Source organism: Lagenorhynchus albirostris, chromosome 18 (assembly GCF_949774975.1).
Source record: "Lagenorhynchus albirostris chromosome 18, mLagAlb1.1, whole genome shotgun sequence".
Taxonomy (NCBI): domain Eukaryota; kingdom Metazoa; phylum Chordata; class Mammalia; order Artiodactyla; family Delphinidae; genus Lagenorhynchus; species Lagenorhynchus albirostris.
In genome coordinates this window covers 67,860,865-67,880,704 of record NC_083112.1, presented here as the reverse complement: position 1 = coordinate 67,880,704, position 19,840 = coordinate 67,860,865, and the positions used below count along the sequence as shown (strand labels likewise).

Below are 19,840 nucleotides of genomic sequence, written 5' to 3'. Positions count from 1 at the left end.
AATTAATAAAGATTAATAAACTTTAATAAATTAATAAAGATTAATAAAACTTACAGAAGAAGACAACAGAAGAAATATAGGAAGAAAGGGACTATATTTCAACAGATAATAGCTGAGTTTTAATAAATTAATAAAGATTAATAAAAATTAATAAAAAATTAATAAATTAATAAAGAATATAGATACTCAGATTGAAAATGCAATAGTCCCAAGGTGGATAACATAATGAAATTTATATCTAGATCCATTATAGTGAAACAGAGAAAGAAATCCTTAAAAGTGTGAAGAAAAAAGAACAGAAGAGCGTAGCTCATCATATAAGGGTAAGTCACGACCCACAGCAGTCACACGCTGACAGCGCACCCTGAGGAGAATTCAGGGTGAAAAATCCAGATGAGGCACTCTGTGCTTTAGATAAACACGCCCCTAGAGGGCTAGATGCATATCTCAGGAAGAATTTCAATGACCCCAGATTCTTGCACCTTCACATACAAAGAAAAGCACTAAAATTAACTTGGGATTCTGCTCTTTCTGATTGGCGATAATCTTTGACTGAGATGTATGCTCGACTAGATGTATTTCACAGCCAAAAAATTCATAATTTATTATACTGGCGCCTCCCCTACTTCTTTGGAGCGGTTCCTCAGAGCTATGGCCCAGGCTACAGTCCTCAGTAAGACCCTGAATAAACCTTAAACTCACAACTCTTATGTTGTGCGTTTTTCTTTAAGTCAACAAAAGTAACCAGAGATCAAATACTGACTGCCTAGAGGAAGGAAGAACAATGAGCTGTGAGCAGACAACAGCAACAAAAACAATGAGATACTTAGGAATAAATTTAATAAAAAATATACAAGGCCTTTATAGAAAACTAAAAAACTATAATAAGGGACATTAAAAAAAACCTCTAGTAATAAATAAAGATATCATAACATCACATCTGCGAATGGGAAGATGCAAAATTGTTAAGACATCAATTTTCACCATATTAATATATATATTCAATATAATACAAAAGAGACTCTTGGGGTTTTTTGGTTGGAACTTAAATAACAATCCTAAAATTTGTATGGAATATTAAGGTTTAAATTTTTAGAAACATAATGTTGGGAAAAAGAGGCTGGACCCAAAAGATTGCATACATTATGACCCCACTTTGTAAATGGATCAGTCAAGTGGAAAAACCATAAAGCGAAGCATGGCGGTGATGACCATCTCCGGTGCGCCAGGAGAGCAGTCACAGAAGGGAGGGACACCGGGGCTCCGGGGGCCGGCAGTGCTCTGACCTGCACAGGGTTTTACGGGTGCGTCCGCTTCATAGTGATTTGTTTGGCTTCATAACATTTATAGTTGACGTACAGTTGGGTGTGTGTTACGTATCACAATAAAAAGATTTAAACATAAAGAATAAGTGATCCAGAAGAGTCAAGATAATTTTTGGGAAACATAATAAGGCCTATCAGATTTCAAAGTATGCTATAAAGTCTGAGTGATTAAAACAGTGTGGTCTTTACGGAGAGCTACTCAAATCGATGTAAAGAGCAAGAGCAGAGAAAAAGGCTCGAGTACAAGGCACCTGGTTCACAGCAGAAATGGGTGCGTTAAACGGGAAAAAACATACACGGGCCACGCATAAGGATAAAGACAAAACAGCTCTCCCTTCCTGACACCACACATAAATTCCCAATGGATTAAGGACACAAATGTAATTTATAAAACTGTAAATCTTTCTGCACAAAATACAGAAGGAACATCTTTTTGGCACTGGGATGAGGACGGATTTTTAAATAAGAAACATAAAGCCCAAACTATAAAAGAAAACACACATTCATCTACTTTACAATTTAAAAGCTACAGTGGGGGACTTCCCTGGTGGCGCAGTAGATAAGAATCCACCTGCCAATGCAGGGGACACGGGTTTGAGCCCTGGTCAGGGAAGATCCCACATGCCGTGGAGCAACTCAGCCCGTGCGCCACAACTACTGAGCCTGCGTTCTAGAGCCCGTGCTCCTCAACCAGAGAAGCTACTGCATGCCCGCACACCACAACGAAGAGTAGCCCCGCTCGACGCAACTAGAGAAAGCCCGTGCACAGCAACAAAGACCCAATGCAGCCAAAAACAAACAAACAAATAAATAAAATAAAAGCTACAGGGGGCCAAAAGTTACCATAAATGAAGGGAAACACGACAAGAGCCTGGGAGAAGGTCCTTAGGATTCTTGTCCTCAAGAAAGGTAGCGTCAGAACATAAAGAAACTATCCATTTGTAAGAAGACAGTCAACCCAATTCATAAAGCAGATGAAAAGGCAATTTCAGAAAAGGAAATTCAAATGTCCAACAAGCACATGAATGGACGTTTATCCTCACTTGCCTTTAGAGAACTGCAAATCTTCACTGAACAATGTTAAACATAATAAAAATTAGCAAAAATGGAAAAACCTGGTTTCAAGTTTTCGTGAGGATGAGGGGGAACTGAGAATTCTCCCACAGTCCTGAGGGAAGGCAAAGTGGCCTGACCACTGGGGAGAGCAATTTGACAATACCCAGCAGAGCTGCCAAAGGTATATTTCAGGAAATTCTCAATTGCAAAGCTCTGTGTAACAGCTAGGGAACAGTGTCCCAGAAGAGGAGTGGTTAAAGAGTGGTTTATTCATCCCACAAAATACTAAACAGCAGTTAAATACACTCGGTGTACATGTATTAATATGTTTCTAAAAAGGTATTACATATTGTATTCATCTTTTTGCAAAACTTCAAAACATAACATGCTAGTATTTACTGCTTATGGACACATACTCATGTAGTAAGTACAGAACCACGGAATGTGGTTTCTTCTGCAGCAGGATGATAAGGGAAGAAGGAAGGGGAGGCGTCGGGCGCAGCACTCTCTGTAACAAATATATATATATATATATGTAATAAAGAAAGAGACAGGAAGTAAATATGGCAAAAATATATAATGAATTGGAGGCGAGGAAGTAAGGATTCCTTTTCTGAAGATCTGGATAAAAAGGAAGATAGAAAATGGAGCTGTATAACAGCAAAATCACACTGATTTAGCTGAAGATAGCAAAATGTTGTTATAAATATAACGAAATATGAAAAAAATTGATCAAATCAGAACTGTGAGATTTGAATTAGGTGAAAAATTAAACACTTGTATTTTTTAGTCTCAAAGCGATTGTGAATTTGTCCACTTGTGCATAGTTGTGTTAACTTCATGTATTTGGAAAATGTTGGTGTATTTGGAAGCTGTCATTAGGCACACATACACTGACCCTTTTATCATAATAAAGAATCCCTCTTTGCTCTGAGTAATACTCACATAGAAATCTATTTTGTCTTATATTAATATGGCCATTTCAGATTTCTATTTCCATGATTAATCTTTCTTCATTCTTTTTCAACCCTTTTTGTGTCTGTGTTTAAAGTGTGTCTTGTAGACGCCATATAGCACTTTCTTACTTTTAAATCCAGTCTGACAATCTCTGCCTTTTGATTAATGTGTTTACCTATTCACACTTAATATACTTACCTGGACATAGTTGAATTTTGCTGTTTGGTTCTATCTCATTTGCTTTTTGTTCCTCTTTTCTTACTTCCTTTTGTGTTGAGCAAATATTTCTTAGTATTTCATTTTAATTTGTTTAATGGAATTTTGTTAGCAATATCTCATATTTTTTTCTTGTGTTTGCTCTAGGGATTACAATACACACATAATGTGTTTAGAGTTAATACTGAATTACTTCAATTAAAATATAGGAAATTTCAAGAGTATAATTCCATTTAACATCACCCCCATTCACTGTGCTACTTTTCTGTCTTAATTATGTTATACCTATATACGTTATAAACCCATTAATACAGTGTTATTTATGCTTTATGAAATCATATACCTTTTAAAGAAATACAGAAAAAAATAACGACAATGTATAATTGTTGCCTGTACTTAAGGAGCTCACAATTTAGTAAGGGGGCGGGTTCTTAATGGGGGGGGGTTTGGTCATAGATTCCTTCAGGGAATTGATGAAGGCCGAAGATTTTCATTCTCTTGCCCATATCTATCCCCTCACCATCACATATACAGTTATGAAATTATGTGTTCAATATTAGTAGGAACGTCCTATGAAGAATTAGGACATCCTACCCAGTAATAAACAAATGCACGGCTGCAAATTCTGGCGGGGATAAAGTAGGGCTTTTGTGCTCATTGGCTTAAAGTTCTATTCTAAGGGTTACTTATTTGAATGTATGCTCTGGAAGGGGAAGAATTTTGGTTGGTTTTGATCACTGTTTTGCCTCTGCACCTAGAAGAGCACCTGCCGGGAGAATCGTGAATGAATGAATAGTCCAAAAAACCCCCAAAATGTCATCTTAGATTCTTTTAAAGAAAATTGGAAAGGTGCCAGTAGACACACTTTTTTGGTCCTAAGTTCATATTTCCCATGTGACAAAAAGGTAGAATTCACCTGTCCACACCTCTGATACACCAGCATGACCCCAAGCTGTCAGACAAATAAAGTGCTACTGTAAAATGTTTCAGGTGGTGAAATTAAAATTCATATTTTAAGGCAAGAAAAGAAAAATTTAAACACAAAATTTTCTCTGCCCGTTTTGTCCTCCTCCACCTCCTCTAGTGTGCTCTGTGCATCTGCATTATGTGTTAGCCAGACCTCCCCTACGGCAGAAATACCTGCTCAACCACAATGCTCAATCTTTCTCCTTCTGGCGCTACTATGTAACTCCTCAGATGATAACACTCCTTACTCAATCCTGTAAATGGTCACAATGACCCACCACTTGCCTTGTACACGCAGACACCTTAGATGAACTTTATGTACAATGCCAACATATCATTTTCCTTAGAGATTGGTGCAGAATAGACTGGTCAGACAACCTGGGGAGATACTGGGCTGCACCTTAGCTCTTAGTTTAGATACTGACTTATGACCTTATTAATTTTACTGGCTATATTACTTGTATTCTGCCTATTTTACAAGATTATTGTTTTTTTGCATTACCAAATGTGTGCTAAAATAAATGATGATTAGGTGACTTGAAACCACTGACCCGAACATACAGTCCTATAAGATCAATGATTGTAACAGTGTGACTCTGGATACGGGAAGAAGCAACAAGAGGGAACCATTTCCTAGACCATAACAGACTAGTGAGACAGGAGGTCCAGAGGCTTTTGGCTACTGTTAACAGGGCCTAGTCCAGTAATAGCACTGAGTAGCCTATCAATGAAATCCTCCTCTGACCTGGGAATGAGCATTCCTAAGCACAGTGGGAAAAACTGGTCACGAAATGCCTCCCAAACCTTAGTCAATACTAAGACTGAAAGGGAAGGGACTGTAGAATAAACAAAGTTGCCCACCATCCAGTTCTCCAAGAATCAAGTCATTACCCACTGCAGTCGCTGACCTACAGCAAGTAGCACACTCTGAAAGGATTTCAAGGCGAAGTTCAGGATGAAGCACTTTGTGCTCTGGGAAAACTGACAGAACTGGATCTTAAGACAGTTAGATATTTCAGGAGAAACTGTTGTAAACTTAGTTTCCTGCACCTCTGCATACTTAGAAAAACACTAAGACCATTAGCTAAGGTATCTGTTCCTTGCAAATAGTAGGAGCCTTCTAGTAAGATGCGTGCGTGACTGCATGTGCTCCTTCGTCACAGTCACACGTGTATCGGCCTCCCCCTTCTCTCTGCGGAAGTTCTCAGAGCTCTCTGAAAGGCTGTCTCCTGGGTTATAATCCTTGGGTTGGCTCAGATAAAAATTTCCATGCTTTCTTAGATTGACTATTGATTAATATTTTGGTCAACACAGGTATTCACACAAAGGATTAAAATATAAAGAGCTTTAAGAATTTAGTTTCCTATAAATATTTGATAATCACATTACCAACCCTTCTTATCCTGGGACTTCTGAATGATAGTTTTCTTGAAACCCCCAGAGTTTGTGAAAAAAGAGGCTTTAAAAATAGACCACCTGCTGGGATTTGCAGTGTCAAGAGGCCAGGGGAAATTCTAAGGGAGAGGTCTGGCAGGCCCTCAGAGCCCGGAAGCCCAAGATCAAGCTGAGAGGCCCAATGGCAAGGGATGAAGCAGTGGCAGTGATCTCGGGCAGGCCAGGACTCAGGGCCAGGATGCTCAGATACAGTGGAAATGAACAAGCGGGCTGTGTCTGTGAAGGGCAGGGAGAGCTGGAACCAGAGCATTCAAGCAGCAGGAGTTGGGAACCCCGGCCAGGTAAAGGGTCCCAGAGGTGAAGCAACCAGAGAGCATTCCGGACCTCTTGCAGTTGAAAGTCCAGGCCAAAGGGAATAAAGAATTTAATTTGCTGTGTGGAAACATGTGAAACTCCCTTGATTACAGAGAGTAAACCTCAACTGTCCTCTGGTCTTGTTTAGTGTTAGCATGAAACCACAGCCAGCGGAGATGAGAAACCATGACCTGGCACCAGCGCTCAGGTTTCTGTTGATCTCCTCCAGTCCACTGTGGCTGAACAAAAGCCTACCTGGCAAACTACACTGCCAGGGTCCTAGTGAACCACAGTCCCAACATTCAAGAAACTTGTCATCTAATGGGACAGTAGGACAAACACAAGGGGCTGCTTTCCTGGGGGAGAGCATTGCCGTCACAAGATAAAGAGGAGCTGAGGGAACAAACGTTCCCTTGTATCTGGACCCCTTCATGCAGACTTCATATTCACTCAAGTCCCGAGGAAACCAGGCCCACTGAGGCCTCACGTATTCATTCAACACATATTTTACTGAACTTCTATAAGGTGCCAGGCTGTGTTCTAAACACTGGGATACAGCAGGAGGCAAAACAAAGAAAATCCCTGCTCTAACGAACCTTACATTTTCCTGTTCCTTCTCCTTCACTGAAAAACACTAAAGAAAGAAGGAAGGAACTTTGGAAATTACTCATTTTATTATGCAAAGAGTATGTACACAAGTTAGAAACGCCCCAAGTTATTTGTGCCACTTGTGATTAATTATGAAATGACTGTTGTTTTCATGACAGTCATGTGGCTTTAAGCACTTATTGAAAGAGTCTTGCTATCTTGTTCTTTGTCAAGTACAAGAGTGATTCAGATGAATTTCCCATAGCCCTCTTTTCTCTTTCAATATTATTTTAAAGTATCTATTTAAACACTGGGTATCCTTCTGATTCTTGAAAAGTTGAATAAGAATAACAGAATTAATTAACAGAATTAATTAAACTAATAATAGATTATTTGTTTCTAACAAATTGTCTTAGAAAGCTGCTCTAAGCTTTTTCTTTCAGAAAATCATGCGTCAAGAGGATTAGGTTAACTGCATAAAGCAGAAAACTGCAAATAACAGTGGCTTAAATACAACAGAAATTTATTTCTCCCTCAGGTTAGAAAAGCTCCAACCATCTTAACTGCATTCCAGGCAGCGGGGAGAAGAAAATGAGGAAGAACAAAAGGACAAAAGGCTACTTTAAGGAGCCTTCCTAGAAGTCCCACCAATACGTATGTTTACAGCTCATTAGCCAGGATGCCAGGATTTAGTCTGATAGCCATACCTAGATGCAAAGGAGACTGGAAAATGTGATCTTTTAGTTGGCGGCCCTGCTGCCTCAAATAAGATGAAGGTTCTGTTACGAAGGAAAAAAATACATTGGGAGACAGCTAGAGTCTCTAGCACATGGAAAAAAGCCTTAATCAAATGCTAAAATGTAAATATCTTTGAATTTCCCTTTCAACAAGGAGACCACCTCCCTTTCAACTTACATTCACTTTCATAAACTGATACAACAAACTAAAATCGAGGGGAAAACAGGCTTATGTTAAAAATTTGCTTCTTACATTGGACTAAAAATAACAAATTAAAAATGAATGTAAAGATCAAGAACAACTTACACATTTACAGATAGAGACTCAACAGGGAAAAACGAAATCCTTTTTTAAGACCAGGAACAAGGCAAGGATGTCTATTCACCACTCTTATTTAACATTATACTAGAGGTCTTAGCTAGTGCAATAGGAAAGAAAAATAAAAGGCACAGATTAGAAACGAAGAAGTAAAACATACAAACCAAACCTATTTCCTGATGACTTGATCATATATGTAGGAAACCATAAGGAATCCACAGAAACAACAAATTCAGCAAAACTACAGTATACAATAGCAATATACAGAAATCAACTGCGTTTCTATATACAAGCAGCAAACAAAATAACTCCATTTAAAATAGCATCAAAACCTCACAAAAAGGAATACATTTGGGCTTCCCTGGTGGCGCAGTGGTTGAGAGTCCGCCTGCCGATGCAGGGGACACGGGTTCATGCCCCGGTCCGGGAAGATCCCACATGCCGCGGAGCGGCTGGGCCCGTGAGCCATGGCCGCTGGGCCTGTGCATCCGGAGCCTGTGCTCCGCAACGGGAGAGGCCACGTCAGTGAGAGGCCCACGTATCGCAAAAAAAATAAAAAAATTAAAAAAAAATTAAAAAAAAAAGGAATACATTTAATGAAAGATGTGTAGGGCCTGTACATCGAAAATTTAAAAATTAAAAAGGGGAATTAAAGAATTACTAGAAAAATGCAGACATATTATGTTTATGAATTGGAAGACCCAATATTGTTAAAATAGTTGTACTAGTTATCTATTACTGAATAACAAATTACCCAAAACTCAGTGGCTTAAAACAATAAGCATTTATTATATGTGCAGTTTATGTGGGTCAGAAATCTAGGGACTGCTTAGTTGGGTGGCTGTGGCTCAAGGTCTCTCATGAGGCTGCAGTCGAGAGGTCAGCCTACCTGCCTTCATCGGGGACTCCCGACTGGGGCTGAAGGACCAGCTTCTAATGTGGCTCAGAAACACAACTGGCAAGTCAGTACTGACTGCTGGCAGGATGCCATCATTCTTTGCCATGCAGACCTCTCCACAGGGCTGCTTCAGTACCCTTGTGACATGGCAGCTGGCTTCCCCCAGAATGAATGACCTGAGAGGGAGCAGGATAGAAGTAACGTGCCTCTTATCATCAGCCTTTTGGAGTCACACTCCATCCCGCCATATTCTATTCGTTATAAGTGAATCGCTAAGTATAGCCCACACTCTAGAAGAGGGGACTTAAGCTCCATCTCTTGAAGTATAAAATAATCTGTGGCCATATTTTAAAATATCAAAATGGCAATCCTTCCTAACTGATCTATAGTTTCAGTGCAATCTCAAGCAAAATATTAACTGTATTTTTTCTTTTTTGAAGGAAATTATAAGTTGATTTAAAAAGGCATATGGAAAGTCAATGTTCCTAAAATAGCTTGACCAGTTTTGAAAAAGATGAACAAAGTTGGAATACTTATGTTACCTGGTTTCAAGACTTACCATACTCAAAAGTACTCAAACAGTATGGTACCGGCATGAGAACAAACATATACATCACTGAGATAGAAAAGAAAGTCAAGAAACAGACCCACACTGGTCAACGGACTTTCAACAAAGGTGCTAGGGTAATACGCAAAAGAGAAAAGAGTCTTTTCAACGTTGATGGAACAATGCTAGATATCTGTATGGAAAAAAATACATCTCAACCCTTAACTTCACAAATATTATACTCAAAGTGGATCTTAGGCCTAAATGTAACAGCAAAAACCATTAAATTCTAGATGAAAACATAGGACAAAATGTTTGTGACATCAGATTAACAAATATTTCTTAAGATACCAAAGCACAAACTATTTTAAAAATTGAAACACTGAATTAGTCAAGTTAAAACTTTTGCTTATTGAAAGTCATAGTTAAGGAAACGAAGAGGCAAACCACAGCCTGGTATAAAATTTTTACAAAATATATCCAACAAAGGGCTTATATCCAGAATATAAAAAGAACTCTTTTGATGTAATTATAATACAAATGTAACCCAACGAAAAAGTGGGTGAAAGATTTGAACAGACACAACACAAAGGAAGATATACAAATGGCTAGTAGTCACAGGAAAAGATGCCCAAATCCCTAGTCATTAGAGAAACGCAAATTAAAACCACAAGATATAATTACACACCACCTAGAATGACTGAACTTAAAATGACTGACAATGCGGAGTTCTGGCAAGGAGGCGGAGGAACTGGAATGCTCACGCACTGACGGTGGAAATGCAAAATGGCACAGTCACTTTGTAAAATAATATGGTACCATATATTTTTCATATGATAAATTCTAGCAATTCTACTCCTAGGCATTTACCCAAGAGAAGTAAAAACATATGTCCACACATAAATGTGTACACAGATCTTCACAGCAGCATGAAAAAAATGTTTAGGGTGACGGGACTGTTTTCTATCCTGATTGTGGTGGTTACAAAACTGTATACAAGGACCCAAATTCACCAAACTGTACACTTCAAATTGGTAAATTTTATTGCATGTAACACTTTAATGAACAAAAAAGAAAAAAATTTTTCATAAAAAAGTAAATGTGAAGATCTAGAAAGATTAAGACATTTCTGGATGTATAATTCTCCTCTTAAACTTTATAAAAGAGGTGGGATTTTCGGAGACTAAAACCAATCTTTAGCAATAAAAAACTTCTGATACCTTAAAAATATTCCAAGCTAACATAAACTAACATAAGACTTTCTGATAATATGCTGTTGTTTATAATGAATATATTCAAAATCTCATGCACTGATTTTTACCATAGTTCTTTACCAGAGGTTAAAGTCAAGATATAGGAAAAATATCAACACAATCAGCTGCAAAGAAGAAGGAACACTGGACATTTCTATTAAAAAAAATCAGTTTAAAGAGATAATCAAAACCGACTCAAGACTTTCCATCTCCTGATAGGAAAACAACGTAAAGACCCTGCGAGAAAATGCTCTGTGGGGCAACTGCCATGTAATCTACCAGTAATCATCTAAAATGAAAATGCATGCGTGTTTTTCTTGCTAACCTCTTCCTTATCTCCATTTCTTTTTCCTTTGACCAGCAGCAGTACTGACCCAGCTCAATATGTTTTATACTATCCTTTATGCTTTCTCAAAGCCATCCTTTACTTCGTTTTCTTGTACATGACAATGCCAGAAACACAAGACAAAGAGTTTGTTGAAGGTGAGGTTTGAGCTGCATTTTTAATCCATCATATGGAGGACCAGTTAAATATCTTTGATGATATTAGAGAAGAAAGCACAGTATAGCTATAGACAGAATTCTTCATAATAGGGAGAAGGCAGAGGCTGCCAACGGGATGAAGTTTTCTTGGATATTGGTCGGCCCACAACATTTTTAATGAAGGCTGCAGGAAGCTGCTGTGGATATGTGTCTTTCAGCACCTCTGGGTACTTTCAAAACTTCTTCATGACCAAGATCTCCCTCCAGAATCGTGTCTCCGTTGACGATGATCAGGGCCTCATCTTGGTGGTATAGTCAAGGGAAGATCTAAGAACAGCTTTGTACCTAAGTGTCTTGTGGTTGAAACAGACATGGATGAGAGCCTTGAAATGTGCAGTGGAAGGCACTGAACCCACTGAACCGCCAGAACACCTGGCCTTTGGTCCTGGCTCTATCATCCATCAGCTGTGCAACCTCAACTTCAGCCTCCTCATCTTTCAGATGGTAAGCCCAGGTTCTCCACTGCCGTAGAGAGAGTGTCAAGAACCTAGTGAGGCAGTACACGCTGACAGCATCCCAACGATCACAAAGAGCTACAGCGTTTTATTGCACAGAAATAATTATTTTGATAATACTGAATTCTGAAACTCAACAATTAGTTATAGACTAAAGATAAAATGCCAGACATTTTGCTAGGCACTGGGGATTATAAAATAAAGAATAATGTATAGCTTCTAAACTGAAAGGGCAGACTCAGAAAAGGCTTCAGAGTGAGAACTTAAATGAATAAGCTTTTTTCTAGGAAAAGAAGGCATCTAATGGTGAAGGAATGGATATAGTTGGAAGAACCTGCATGTGGTTATGCAAAGCCACCTCTTAAGAGCACAGACACCAAAGCTCCAGTACCTGCATTTGAATGTTGTCTCCACTACTTATCAGTTATTCTTGGCAAATAACTTAAGTTCTCTGTGCCTCAGTTTCTTCATCTATAAAACGGGGACAACAGTTCCTACATCATCAGGTTTTCAGGAGGACTAATTAAATAATGTTAGTAAACTGCTTAGAAAAGAGCTGTATTAGTCTGCTCTCTCTAGGTTATACTGTGGTAACAAATTATCCCAAATTTCAGTAGCTTATAACAAAGGTTTATTCCTCACTCATCTTACATGTTGGCCACAGCCCTGATCCGTGTGTCTTCTTCATTCTGGGGTCTGGGCTGAAGGAGCAGCTTCTATACGTCACATGCTTTTCTCATGACAAAAGGAACAGAGCAATGGCAGAACCACACAATGGTTCTTAAAACTTCTGCTTGTGAAGCATTCATCACTTCTGCTCGTGGTCCAGTGGCTCATGTAAGTCACAGAGTAGAGTCTGATGTTAGCAGGGCACGTAGAGGCAGGCCCTTCAGGGAGGTGCCCGCAGAGACGGGCAGCAAATATTCTCAACGAACAAAACAGTTGAAGAAACAACATCATCTACCACAAGCGCCTGGTACATAGTAAGAGCCATGTGTTTGTTAAAGACAAATAAGTGATGGCACAGAATCCTGAGACAGCATGAGGTGCCGGGAAGAGCAAGACGCTCAGTGTCCCTGGAGCACAGGGTCCAAAGGGCTGAGAGAGGGGCCTGAGGAGGCCTAATTCTCAAAGCCTCCGAAAGGTTTTTGCCTAAAAAAAGGTAAGTTAGTAGAAGGTAAGTTACAGTAATGAAAATTTTATAGCTATACTTTATGAGGCACTTCTCTGACAGTTTTATCAAGACATTGGCATGATTTCACCTGTTCTGCAGTGAACATTTAAAAGTCTACTAGTCACTCCCTGTGTAACACTTGTCTAATAAGACATTGTCAGCCCCGGACTGAGTTGTAATTGTCATGACAAGGCAGAGGACAGAAGGTTTTGGGACAGGGGAAGGGGGCACAGAGAGGAAGGGAGGGAAAATGGGGGGAGAGAGAAGGTATGAATGAATCAATGAACGAGAGAGAGAGAGTTGTACAATGGATTGATAAGCACTCCAGTTGGTGTTGGGATTGTAAATACTGTGTTATATAAGAAGGTGAAAGCACCCTCTAAATATGGCTGTTTCTTAAGGATCCACTGTCATCTTCCACTTCTACACTAGGTTCTTTCACAAGCCCAACCCACCTCACAGCTCTAACCAGCCTTGACCTCCCTCTGCAGCTTCTGTCCCCATTTCCTTTTTCTTTTTATAAATTTATTTATTTATTTTTGGCTGCGTTGGGTCTTCGTTGCTGCGTGCAGGCTTTCTCCAGTCGTGGCAAGTGGGGGCTACTCTTCATTGCAGTGGCTTCTCTTGTTGCGGAGCACGGGCTCTAGGTGCACAGGTTTCAGTAGTTGTGGTGCGTGGGCTCGGTAGTTGTGGCCCACGGGCTCTAGAGCACAGGCTCAGTAGTTGCGGCACATGGGCTTAGTTGCTCTGAGGCACGTGGGATCTTCCTGGAGCAGGGCTCGAACCTGTGTCCCCTGCATTGGCAGGCGGACTCTTAACCACTGCGCCACCAGGGAAGCCCTGCCCTCATTTTCAATGAACTGCTAGAAAATCATCTTAGTCCCTAAAGTTCAAATGAAAACCTTGGGCATCAGATGAGTTACCTGACCTGCTACACTGTACGCTTCTTTTGGTGAATTGGGAAAAGAAATCTAAGGGAAGCAGGAATAAGGAAGAAGAACAGGAAGCATGAAGAGCAGAGAAAGACATGAAAAGCACGGCAAGGCTCAGAGGACCCAACTCCCCATCCTCGTTCACCCGAGTTGCAGGTCAGTATTCGAAAACTTACTCCAAAGAAGTTCTGATTTCCATAGCAGATTATGCTAATTCCATAAGCTTTCTCCTTGATGATATACCATGACGTGGAAAGCCCATCAACATAAGGTTCTGTTTGATGCTTTTTCTTTTACAGTTACCATAAGACAATGTTTTATTTTTTTTTGTCTTTACAACTCTTGTTGGGGGAAGACAGACAGACAAATCACAGCCCACAAATGAGCCATCCTGACTCCTTCAAGGTTGCTCAACTCTCTCCTTCCCCCCCTTCTTTGACTTACAAACCCTAATAAGACTTCTATAATCTTGCACCATCGTGAAGTTTTTTGTTTGAAAAGCTTTAAAGATGCTCACTGCCTACAGATAAAAATACAAACTCAGACCACATCCAAAGTCCTAACGAATCTGGTGTGAATCTATGTTTCTAATCTTGTTACTGGGTAGGACAGATTTTCTTTCACACTAAGGTTGCTTGATCACAAGATAATCAAAGTCTGACATACTGTACAGAACAGGTAACAAATGCAGGAAATGACTAGATGGTAAATGGACAGGTTGAAGGGGAGAAGCCTGGAGTCTGAGAAGTACAGGCCTGTCTGTTCATCTGCTGCGGAACAGCTTGAAAGAGGACCAAATGGTGATAAATATGTGAACGGTAAAAAGCGAAAAACTGGCAAAAGCAGGCTCCTATTTTAATCGTGCTAGAATCAGCTCAGGCCCGAGACATCAGCTTTTGAGAATTAGGGTACATCCCAGGGGTAATGACTCATAACTATGATTCATAAGATGGCAGAAAATGAAGAAGTGCAAGGATACGGAGGGCCTAGAGACTTTCTGCAGAACCACAAAAGAACTTAAATAAAGTTCGATAAGAAAGCAATATTTTCTTTAAGGAAAAAAAAAGTATTAATGTGTAACAAGACTGGAGGAACTGTGAACATATAGAGTGGCCTCAATTTTTGAAGGTCTCTCACCAAAGACGTGAAGAAGAGTAGTTAGACATGAGGTGCGAATATGATGAAAGTAGGTGTATACTAACATTTTCAAGCACTCACTTACACTGAAATATTTCACTTGGCTACAATAGCCAAGCTTTCCAATTACAATTTTGCAGACTTTCATGAAAACAGTCGTAGTTTAGATATTAAATGTTGGTGTTGGGGGCTTCCCTGGCGGCGCAGTGGTTGAGAGTCCACCTGCCGATGCAGGGGACGCGGGTTCGTGCCCCGGTCTGGGAGGACCCCACATGCCGCGGAGCGGCTGGGCCCGTGGGCCATGGCTGCTGAGCCTGCACGTCCGGAGCCTGTGCTCCGCAATGGGAGAGGCCACAGCAGTGAGAGGCCCACGTACCGCAAAAAAAAAAAAAAAAAAATGTTGGTGTTGGGAAGAATCCGCCTGCCAATGCAGGGGACACGGGTTTGAGCCCTGGTCTGGGAAGATCCCACATGCTGCAGAGCAACTAAGCCCGTGCACCACAACTACTGAGCTGAGCTCTAGAGCCCGCGAGCCACAACTACTGAAGCCCACGCGCCTAGAGCCTGTGCTCTGCAACAAGAGTAGCCACCGCAACGAAGAGCAGCCCCCGCTTGCCACGCTAGAGAAAGCCTGTGCGCAGCAACGAAGACCCAATGCAGCCAAAAAAAAAAAAAAAATGTTGGTGTTAGAAGCCAGAATTGTCAAAGGAAGAACAACGCAACATTAAAACATGTATCAATGGTACGTGTGAATACAGTTATGTCCCCTACATACAAACGAGTTCTGTTCCGAGAGCACATTCATAAATCCAATTTGTTTGTAAGTCCAACAAAATTAGCCTAGGTACCCAACTAACACAATCGGCTATACAGTACTGTACTGTAATAGGTTTATAATACTCTTCACACAAATAATACATGGAAAAAAACCCCACAAAAAATAAAGAAAACATTTTTAGTCTTACAGTACAGTACCTTGAAAAGTACAGTAGTACCGTACAACAGCTGGCATCCAGGCGCTGGCATCGAGGGAACAGGCAAGTACCAGCTACATCACCACTGCTTTTACGCTTGCTTCCTGACATCCTGGGCTTGAAATAAAGATTCTGTACTACTGTACAGATACTGTGTAGAGTACGGTGCTGCACTCTATACAGTACCGTAAAGGACACAAAAGCACAACCACTTGTAGAGGATGCACGCCCGTGACAATGTACGCCAGACATGTGAACTAACTTGACTGGACATGTGAACGCGCACTGCCATCTTTGAAGGTTCGCAACTTGAAGGTTTGTATGTAGGAGACTTACTGTAATCTTAATCTTTACGTAAACCGAACGACCCTTATCCTTTCTGGCAGCAGCTGGAATCCCTGAGGGATCACAAAACAGAACTGTGGAGAGACAGCTGTCCTAGTCAAATTAACTCATTATTGCTCCTCATAAGCTAAACACACTTCCCCAACCCCCCTCCACCCAGGAAAAATATTTAGTCCTTATTCTTTTCTGTGACATCACTGAAGACAGAAAGTGCACTCCCACCTAGCAAAATACTGTCCTGATATAATTTATCTCCTCCTCCTCTTTTAGTCAGCGGGATATTTTTAAGCTATGTATTCAGAAACATTTTTAATCATGAAAGAATGGGTGACACAAGCAGAGAGAAAAAGCAGCCTAAGCAAAATAAATCCACCAATAACTAAATAAAATAAACCCAAAGCTGGCAGCTTTTCAGAAGAGCATGAGTAAAGGTTTTGGTTTCTATGACAGCAGATAACACATGACTTAGGTTTATACAAATGTTTTTTTATTAAAAAAAGCTCTTTCTCTTAAAAACACAGATTGAAATAAAATTACTTCCTTACTACATATAGTATGTTAGGAGAACTACTGGTTTCAGAGCTAAAAGGTGATTATTTTATCAGCAGGTTTTCTAACATTCCTCCAAAACACTGAAAACCATCTGTGCATTTCTTTCTGGTAGTAAAAGTTTTATTTTCTTTTTAGTATTTTATTTAGGATAAAAACAACACCCCCCCCACCGCCGCCACAAAAAAAAAAAAAGGGAAGTTGCCTGATAAATACAGGGAGAGGAGAAGTCAGGTTGAGCAAGAGACATCTGGGACAAGCTGTGGCTTTGTGAATCTCAGATCTCCATCCCTCAATCAGTGGTGTGTAAACCAAACATTCACAAATAGTTTGAATATCCTCCTTTATAATTATCCTTATCTAAAGTATACCATATTATAGTAAATATTTCATAACAAATGTATGATTTTTCTGGAAAAAGTCAGAAACAAAATATTCATTAAATTCAAAACAAGCACTAACATCTATGGTATAGCATGAAGGAAAACTGGTGTAATTATCCCTGATATTAATCATCTTAAGTAAACATAGTATCATCTAACTATGGTGGAATAATAGTAAAGAACAAGGCTGATATGAAGATTTATCAGATTTGTGTAATGGTAGGAGGTCAGTAATATTAGTTGAATTAGTTACTATAAAGTGAAGATTCAATTGGCTCAAAGGGGTTTACTAATAGTGGGATTATTCAAATGCTAGCTACATTCATCTGGGGATTATATTTCAAGTACTGAGCAATTCTATTCACTCTTCTGAAACTAGGAATTTTAATGTTAAACATTTGTTAAACTTCTGATCCTTTAAAAAATTAAATCAAGCACCTTACCACCTGTTAAGCATCTGTACGAGAAAAGACTGATCACAACACACATACTTTAGATTTTAAAAAGACTAGAAAGAGATGAAAAATGCAACCTCCAATTCTAGAGCACCACATGTCACAAAGTGAAACTTTCTGAGGTGACAGCAAGAACTTATTTTAAAACCAGGAATCTGAAAACAGAATAAAGAAAGAAAATGGGATGCCTTAAAACAAACGAGTCACACAATGAGTTATTAAAGAGGGGTTCAGATAATGTGAGCAAATCAATTAACAGTAAAATAACACAATGAAATATAACACAATAAGGTACTTTTCAAATTTTTGAATGCTTTAGGAAAATATCCAAAAAAGGGCTCAAGATTATCACTGCTAAGAGAAACAGAACTTTATCATGAACAAAAGAGTGAATTCTCATGCTGCTTTCATTATGAAAGCAATGAACTACCTATTGTCTGCAGGCTGGTTAAGTACCTGCCAATCAAGCTGGCAGTTCAAGTGGGGATGAGATTAGACTGGGCAGAGCCTGGCCACTGTGCCCCACAGGATTAGTATGACCCCAGGCTGTCCTTTAAATCACTACAAGTCTTAAGAATACCAGGTGGCTCAGATGGCTTGAAGACCCCACAATGGAGTTCAGCTCTGTGTTCCTGAAGCAAATCTGGGCATCTGAGAAAAATGTTTAGGGAGGGGGAAACAAAGTGACTTCAATCCCCAGAATTCTGGCTGGATGTTGTGAGGAGTGAAGGATTAAGTTGTATATGAAAAGAATAAACATAGAAAAGGAATAAAACAGACAGCATAAAGGAAGGAAAGAAGTGAGCAGGCTTAAAGTAATGACCCAGTGTCTCAAAATACCATTCACCCAGGAAACAAGAATAAGTAGTGATAACTTACTTAAAATGTCTGCAGTGGAATGCAGTTATTTCCAAATCCTTTCCCTTTGATGTTATACATGTTACTATAAATCCAGTCTGTAATTTTCTTAGACTTTTCCAAGAAAGAAATTGAAAACTGTATTTCACATATACTAGTTATAAACTTATTTTTAGATAAATTTGGGAGTTCAAATTTAAGCCATGGATGAAAAATAAAGCTCAATTTCATGCTTTAGATTCACTTTCAATACCTCATAGAGTTCATTAAAATAAACTTATATGCTTATTAAAATAAAATAAAATGCAATACAGCAGGGCGGGGGTGGGGAAGATCAAGGCGGCCTGGCACACAGAGCAGACGCCGCCCTCTTCCTTCTCTGGCCGCACACCCTGATGAATCTTCCATCAGTTCCAATCCACCTGACCTTCCACTTAACCTTATTTTTCCCCTTGCATGACCATGTCTCTTTCCAAAACAAGCAGAATATCTCTCACTAATTTTGGTAAATCCAACTTCTTCATTTTCTTTTTCTGCCATTTTGTCCTACCATGAGTTCAACTACTAAGTAATTTAAAAATAACACTGACAAACTCAGCTAAAACTTTCATTAAAATTACCTTGAAAACTGAGACAAACTGGCTTCTTTCATCTCAATTATCCATGCAACTGGCTTTTTCATCACTAAGGTAGCTCTGAGATGCAATCTGACACCTGAATATGACCCATGATCTAAATATGACATTTTTCCTAAAGTTTGTTCAGAAAAGAGGGGGAGTTGGGGGAGAGGGGAATCACACTTACAAGTCCACTTATGGCTACAATCCAGATGTAGGAACCAGAGGTGAAAAGCTATAAAAGAAAAAAAAAGGCAACTAAAAATGAAATTCGACTGCCAGTCACAGCATATTTATTTTTACATAACTCCAGCCATAACCATTTATGTTAAGTTTTAATTATATATATCTTAATATAAACAAATAGAAAATTAATAAATATCAATTCTGTTATATAAAAGAAAACAACATACTAATTTTTCTTTTCTTTTCTTTCTTTTTTTTTATACCAAGACCTAACTCAGCTTTTCAATAGCTTAAAACAGATTGGTTGAACCCAGCCCACTCCCGTGCAAAGAAAAATAAGTGAAATTCAAGCATATTCTTAATTACAAATGGACATTAATTGGCTTAAACAAAGTAAAATACTATATAGAAAGAAATTATTAGCATTAACAACATACAAAATATGTAGTCACCATCCAATGCTTGGTGTTAAGTAATGACATGTAATATTAGTTTATATAATTCTCTCATTTCAATTTCTTGTTATTGCTACTCTAGTTTTAGATGGAAGACATCTGCCAGCATACAGGTCCATGTCCAATGCTGCTCTGCTTAACTGCTGACACTCTCATTCCAGTTTAC

General features: G+C 39.3%; 1 protein-coding gene across 2 annotated transcripts in view; it reads right to left on the bottom strand.

Moving 5' to 3' along the window:
• Positions 1–19,840, bottom strand: part of UBAC2 (UBA domain containing 2) — a 152,949-nt gene that overhangs the window by 40,331 nt on the left and 92,778 nt on the right. Inside the window, exon 6 of one of the 2 annotated variants that reach the window (XM_060128659.1) lies at positions 19,221–19,268. The exons of the other annotated variant lie outside the window; for it this stretch is intronic. Within the exon in view, the coding sequence (XP_059984642.1) occupies positions 19,221–19,268 (48 nt within the window). The remainder of the gene's footprint in view (positions 1–19,220; positions 19,269–19,840) is intronic. 2 annotated transcript variants of the gene reach the window in all.